We start from the raw sequence: 7060 nt of genomic DNA on the forward strand, positions 1-7060 counted from the left end.
ACTTCTGGAACTGGTTAGACCTGTGTTGTCCAATGTGGTAGTCACTAGCCATTTGTAAAATGTATTCACAACATGATTAATTTCCATTAACCTCCACTCTTCACAATTCTTTCCCCAGTAAGAGTGAGGTTAGGGTTAAGTTTTTGGCTTTTGAATGCACAGTGATCATATCTGTAACCATGACCCCAGTAGTACTATTTTCTGTATTACTGAATCAGATTTTATCTACAAGACTGGGTACAAATAAATTCAAAGAGACAGCATATTAAGACAAGTAACATTTTATAAAGGAATACTTGTGTATAAAAATACAATCAAGAGCATCAATTTGGTTTATTAAAAAAATTTTTTAAAGATTTTATTTATTTGACAGAAAGCGAGCACAAGTGGGGTGGGGGAGGGGTAGAGGGAGAGAAACAAGCAGACTCCCTGCTGAGCAGGAAGCCCGACAGAGGGCTAGATCCCAGGACCCTGAGATCACGACCTAAGCTGAAGCAGATGCTTAACTGACTGAGCCACCCGGCTGCCTCATAAAAAAATTTTATGTAATCTCTACACCCAATGTGGGGCTCAAACTCACAACTCCAAGATCAAGAGTTACATGCTCTACCAACTGAGCCAGCCAGGCACCCTTGAAGAGCATCAGTTTGGTTTAAAAAGCAATTGTTACCTTAGCACCCACCAGGAAATGAAACAATGGAATGCATTCTCTGACATATTTATTACAATTATACCGATACATTAATGTAATCGAAAGTGATAAATGCATAATTCTTTAAAATACATTGTTGTTGGGGCAAGGTGACACTTATAAATTGGGTGTCACATTCAGGGAGATGCTGTTTATCATTGTACTTACACTGAACATGACTTGATCTGTATTAATTGCATCTGAGACCACATATTAAGAGTGCTTGATAAAAAGGTCTTATTATTTTTTTAAAATTAATAATGCTTCCTTTTAACCAAAAGCCCCAATAAGGAAAATCAGATAAATTTTTAAAAAGCACTTTATGCATTGATGATCGATAATTTGAAGCCCGAGGCCCTCTTGAGGAAATTCTCTTTCTGGTTTGCAAAAGCTATGGGAGACCATTAACTATCATGAGGCCAGTTACAGGAAATATTGATCTCTAAAATGTCATGGTTGCACACCCTATGGGGGTACTTATGGATCTCACTTAATATAGCATGTGCAGGCCCAATTATAGAACAAATCAGCAGCAAGCATTTTACATTTATAAGCACGAGAGCTATTGTATTCACCCCTGGATAAAGCTTCTGGGTAGCCACTGAAATAAGGCAAATGGTATGGTAATCCAAGGTGAACGGTGAGGTTAAGGCCTCCACACCCAAAACCGTTGGACATGATACAACTATGAATATGGGAAAAATCTCATTATTTGAATAGGTAAACAAAGACCAGACTCCACTCAGGTAAGTGAAACTGCCGACTATCAAAACAAGTTCTTGAAAGAAGACGTCCACAGATCTCATTTGCCCAGCAGAAGTAAAGAAATCTCAACTGACATAGAGTCTTCATAGTGACCACTCCAATTTCAGTGTCTGCACAGAGAAGTAGAGAGTTACACAACTTGTGTTTGCTGAGGAATGCCACTAAATTAGCTCCTGGGAAAATTATTAACCTTCATAGGTAATCTTCACTTTTTCTCTCAGGGACAGAATTCAACTTTCACTTTAACGTTGGTTCGGAACATTTCCTTTGCTGTTTGGTTGTGTATTTTGAGAAAGCAAATCCACGGGCACTTGCAGAGGCTTAGAATTAGAATATACACCAGCATTAACAAGTAATGGAAACACATAGCTGAAAGTTTTACTTTGATCACAAATTCACAACTAGACATTTTATTTGCGTAGCTTAGAAAGCTAAAAAGACATGAACTTTTTTAACTGATCAGCAAAAATATGTGCCACAGATTCATAATTTAGGATTTATCACATAAATATAATATTTATAAATATATCTTATTTTCAAAATTATCATTCTTAAAACATTTCTTTCCAACATGTTTGAAATTTTCACATGTTTTAAGGAAAAAAAACCCCACCCTATTTAAAAATGTACCACTAAACTTTAATGTGCAACTAAACCAGTGCCACCAAACTAAAAAAGAAAAACATACTGTTGTGTTGGATATGTAGTTGTTAACAACAAATAGTGACAATACCTCTCCTATACGGTGCTCGTATACACGCTCTTCTTTCACTTCTCAGTCATTGTCAGAACCATTTGGAGGTAAGAAAACCAATGCATCGTGGAAAATATGTCCAAATGCCCTAAGACGGTATACCCCATACATCATCACATGCATCTGATTGGGAGTCAGTCCATTAAAAGTAACAGCCATATCTGAACAGCATCCTTCTACCACAAGGTTGGGGTGGTTAGTCATTGCCTCTTTAATAAAAAGCCCGACGGATTTGGTATTAAATACATCTTTTCCTTCAGAATCTTCTGCGTTTTCTGCAAACACCCCAGCGTATTTCAGGCAGACTGCTAGCTGCTTATCTTCAGATATCTTCCAAATCATCCCTCCCTGTTCAGGACACTTTTCAGGGATACCGAGGAGGCCGTTAAGTCTTTTCATCGATTCTATACTTAAGACGATGCCTCCTTCTACACTCACATATTCAAGGTCTCCCGATTTTATAGTGTGGCCTAGATAGAAAGGTTGTGATGGATCCTTTTTTAACAAAAAATACTTTAAATTTTCAATAATAGCAAACGTAGTGGGGCGTGCAAGGAAGAACCAGTTGTATTGGTCTCTGTATTTATCAAAGGCATATTTGTAAGCTTTTCTCATCATTAGCCATATGTCATCTGTTTCCATGTTAATTGACTCAAACACTTTAACATTTTCAGAACTGAAGAACTCTGCTTTGTCACAGTGTTTGGTCCAAGTCTCCCTCACTGCAGCCCAAAGACTCACATCTTTGGGTTTTACAAGGATGATGCAGTATACCCGAAAGCTCTTACTGAGCTCCATGCGTTCATCCTCTGAAATTTTCAAGATATCTTCTTTATTAGGCGCTTGCAGGTGATGATGCTCATGCTGGTGCATTCTATTTCCATGACCAATCCTAACGTGTCCTAGCATAGTGATCAAGGCACAGAAAATGCTTCCGAGCATCACACCCTTCAAAAATGAACTGCTTTCAGAAAGCATGTTTCCTATAAAAAAAAAAAAAGATCCTTAAGATACTGAATAGAAAAGGACTTGTCTAGAGATTTGATTTGGTATACCTTATATACTTACATTTTGCTCTTAACATTAAAAAAAAGGCCCCAAGTTTGAAATCAAGTTAGTTGCATAGAGTACCAATACCAAGAGGTCTAAGAATCTTAGCTCCCAATGGTATCTCATCACTGTTCTGTAAAAACTGGAACTTTACAACAACACCTCCACGCACTAGAATTTTCTGGGAGGCCATTTTTGCACTTCATCCTTGGGGATTTAATTAACTAAGTACTAAATCAAAACATTAACCCTAGAAACCAATGTTACAGAGGTTCAGTCCATTATTCTCTTTGAAGGAATTTCATTTCACAAGCTTGCATTATATTATTTAAACACTTCCGTAGCTATAAATAGACTTTACATCAAAACCTTAAATTTAACAGATAAAACCACCTACAATTAGTGAATCACCAATGGTATCTGTGCTGGCATTTCTGTTCTCAACCTAGTGCTTTATTTAACTGATGGCTGCTGTCCTTAGGTGTTTGAGTACATTTACAGCAAATTTCTTGAGACTGATACCACACATGTTATTATTACTCTTTCGCTCCTAAGACTAAATGGTTTCCAATACAGTATCTCAATCAACTAATGTAATAAAAGCCCATAATGAAAATAGTTAAATTATTTGGATGAGAACCGACTCAATATAGGCATATCTGATGAACCATTAATGAACATTTTAACTTCCTCCAAAGGCATTTTTTTTTATTCTTTGGGGAAGTACAAAGGGAAAAGTCTACACTTTGATTTCAATTATAAATTAAAAGAAAAGCCCACCTTAAATACAACTGTTGAGATTTCCCAATCTCCTCTCTCCACAAGGAATGTTCTACTGAGCTACTTAGATTTTTTCCCTTTGCGTCTTAAAGTTGAAAGAAGCCTTAGAAGCTACCTAATAGCATTTCTCTCATTTTATAGATAGGGAAAGAGAGGGTCCACAGAGGTTAAGTAACTGACCCAAAGTCACACAGTCAGTGGTAGAAATGAACCAGAAATCAGATCTCCTGAGATCAGTGCAATGCTTTTTCTATTACAGAATAATGATCTGTAGAGTGCTTCTACTCATATTGTTGAAAATTTAATAGATGAGTTACCTAATAACCTTGTTTTTCTATGAATGAAAAAAATACGTGGGATTTGTTAACCATGATTGACATTTTGCACCCATCTTATCATACTGCTAAAAGGAAACCACCCCTTGGTTTTCTTCTACAGGAAATGGACTTTGACTTCTATCAGAAGGCCAAGGTGTGGAATAGCTTGGCAGAATAATTCCTGAGTGTGGGTGGGGGTCGGCAAAGAAGCAGGATGGTTTTCCCGTGTCACTCACAGAACTTGGTCAACAAACAGCTCTATGAAGGAAAAGAGAACTGATAGAAAACAAGCTCTGTTTAATATCAGTATTATTAGATGCACTCTAAAAGTAATTTATAATAGGACTTTACTTCTGGCCCATATAGGATAATTCACACGTGTCTCTTAGCTTGAGAACAACATGTCAGAATTCTTCCTGATGGGGATACTACTCATGGATCATATGCATAAATTAAGGAGTAGATTTTTTTCCATCAGGGGGGCAAAAAAATGTAACACTGGAGAGGTACACGATAGGATATTTGGTGCGGAGGAGAGGGAAACTTAAAACTGCACACGGGCACAAATGAGGCAAAACCCACCAGAGTGGTTTCCGCGACGGCATCCTTTTAGAAGGTGAAGGTGGCTGGCTGGAGTATGGAATAGGGAGGAGGACGAAATGGAGAACGAAAATGAGAGCGAGGACGTGGTCACCTCAAAACCCCATTGAGGGGCCAAGGCAGCGCCTCCACGCAGGAGACTCTCATTCTCCCCCACTAACTACTACTCCCACTGCACCTGCCCGGGTACCCGGCGTGGAGCATGCTGGGACTGGGCCAGATCCCAGGCTTTCCCCCCAGGAGAGGGGCGGGGTCGGTCCGCTCCAGGGTCCGCTCAGGGTGCGGGCCGACGCCCCAGCACTCACCCGCGTCTAGAACGGCTCAGGGGCGGGAAAGCGCAGCCGCGCACAGCTTTCCTCTCACATTCGCGCACCACCCGGTTACGCTCCTGGTCGGGCTGCTCTAGATGCAGGGGGTGTCCTCTCGTTGGTTTCACTAAAGGCGGGGAGGGCCAGGAAGTGAACACCGCCACCGCGCCGGCAGCGGGGCGGGGCAAACGAACCGGCGGCCAGACGGAGCCGCCGGCCCGTGCTGACGTCGGAAGGGCCCGTACGCACGCAGTGCTCTCTTATTCCCCGCCTCCTGCTGAGTTCAGAGGATCGCGTCTTGCCGGCGTGACCCGCACGCTTCCCTGTACCCAATGGGACGCCCCAGAGGCGTGCGTACGTACGACCCGCGGACACTTCCCACCTCTTCACCTTCTCGGCGTGGAAACCGCGAGAGCGAGGTAGAGCGTTAGTACTTGCAGCGCTTGTGTCAGGTTTCTCAGTGGTTTCTCTAATGTACTCCTGCATCTTTGCATCCTCATATCGATGAGAAGGGTGCAGCACCCAGTATTCCTGGGTTGGGACCAAAATGCAAGCCACTGTATATTCCTCGAATTATGAGGGCAAGGATTTTCTATGGTTATTGGAGTGGAATCTGAAGCCCTACTGACTGGAATCCAATCCTGTCTTCACCGCGTCCTTTGGTATGCTGGAAAAGTTACTTCACCTCCCTATGCCTCAGTTCCCTCCTTGTAAAGTACAGAAATATCATGGTAGTGCTCCTAGGAGATAAATGAGAGTGCATAGGACTCCATTAGTAAAAGACCAAGCACAGAATAAGCATTCATTAAATGTTGGCTGTTATTATTATTCATCCCTGTGTCACTAGCACCTAGCCTAGTGCCAGCACGCAGTAGACAGTACATATTTGTGGTATTAATGAATGTTAGAGCTACAGATGAGGACCCCAGGACCAGAAAGGAAAGGAACTTCTTAAAGGTCGTGCGGTAATTAATGGTGGAAGTGGGACTGGAATCTAGGTTTCCTAATTACAAGCGCAGAACTCTGTTAAACACGTGGTCTTTTAAAATTAGTTTTTTTTTTTTTTGTGGTAGCGAGGTTGGTTTTTTTTTTTTTTTTTTTGCTAAAAAACACAAATATCCCCAAATATTTAAAATGTACTGTCACTAGGTTCCATTCAAATAACATTGAGTGGTGACTTTCTTGGGGACTGAGTTCCTAACGGTAAATGTTTCGAGTATTGACAGTGACCCAGTTTAAGTAGACTGAAGGTTTCAGGAAGCACTGAAACAATGAACAAATAGATTTTAGGCAATTACCATCCTGGCAGCACTATCCTAAATTCTGAAGATAGAGGGGTGAACAAAATTGGCCCCCTGCCTTCATGGAGTTCTCAGTCTAGCAGAGAAGGAAGACATTGAACAATTCATTACAAATAATTATAATGGTAGTATGTTCTCTGAAGGAAAACAAAAATTTTAGAACTGGAAAGGAACTTAAAACTGTGGAGTATCTCCAGTACATTTTGTTAAATACTAGATATTGTCATTGTCACCTATAAAAACATATATGTATGTATGTATATACATATATAGTTGAGTGAAACAAGTTGCAGAACAATGTGTATAGTATGATTATACTTTGGTGTAAAGAAAATTTTATGTATGTGGTCTGTTTGTATGAGCAGGGAAAGTTGTGGAAGACTCAGCACGCTGTTAATATTGATTATCTCAAGAGGTGGAGGTGGAGGTGATGAGCTTTGTCTTTATACATCCTCGTATGGAATTGTTTCACTGGTTCTAACAAGCATTTGTTA

General features: G+C 40.4%; 1 protein-coding gene across 5 annotated transcripts; it reads right to left on the bottom strand.

The window, feature by feature from the left end:
• Positions 1-265: 265 nt before the first annotated feature.
• Positions 266-5523, bottom strand: C1GALT1C1 (C1GALT1 specific chaperone 1). Of its 5 annotated transcripts, XM_057314123.1 has the most exons (4): positions 5263-5492; positions 4940-4987; positions 2190-3193; positions 266-1776 (listed from the first exon to the last, which is right to left on the bottom strand). In XM_057314123.1, the coding sequence occupies exon 3, from the start codon at positions 3186-3188 to the stop codon at positions 2232-2234; it is 957 nt and encodes a 318-aa protein (XP_057170106.1). In that variant the 5' UTR covers positions 3189-3193; positions 4940-4987; positions 5263-5492; the 3' UTR covers positions 266-1776; positions 2190-2231. The 5 variants fall into 5 exon arrangements, with proteins under 5 accessions (XP_057170106.1, XP_057170083.1, XP_026376303.1 ...); XM_057314100.1 differs by having other exon boundaries at positions 266-3193; XM_026520518.4 differs by lacking the exon at positions 4940-4987 and having other exon boundaries at positions 266-1566; positions 5263-5491.
• Positions 5524-7060: the final 1537 nt, after the last annotated feature.

Source organism: Ursus arctos, chromosome X (genome assembly GCF_023065955.2).
Source record: "Ursus arctos isolate Adak ecotype North America chromosome X, UrsArc2.0, whole genome shotgun sequence".
Classification (NCBI taxonomy): Eukaryota; Metazoa; Chordata; class Mammalia; order Carnivora; family Ursidae; genus Ursus; species Ursus arctos.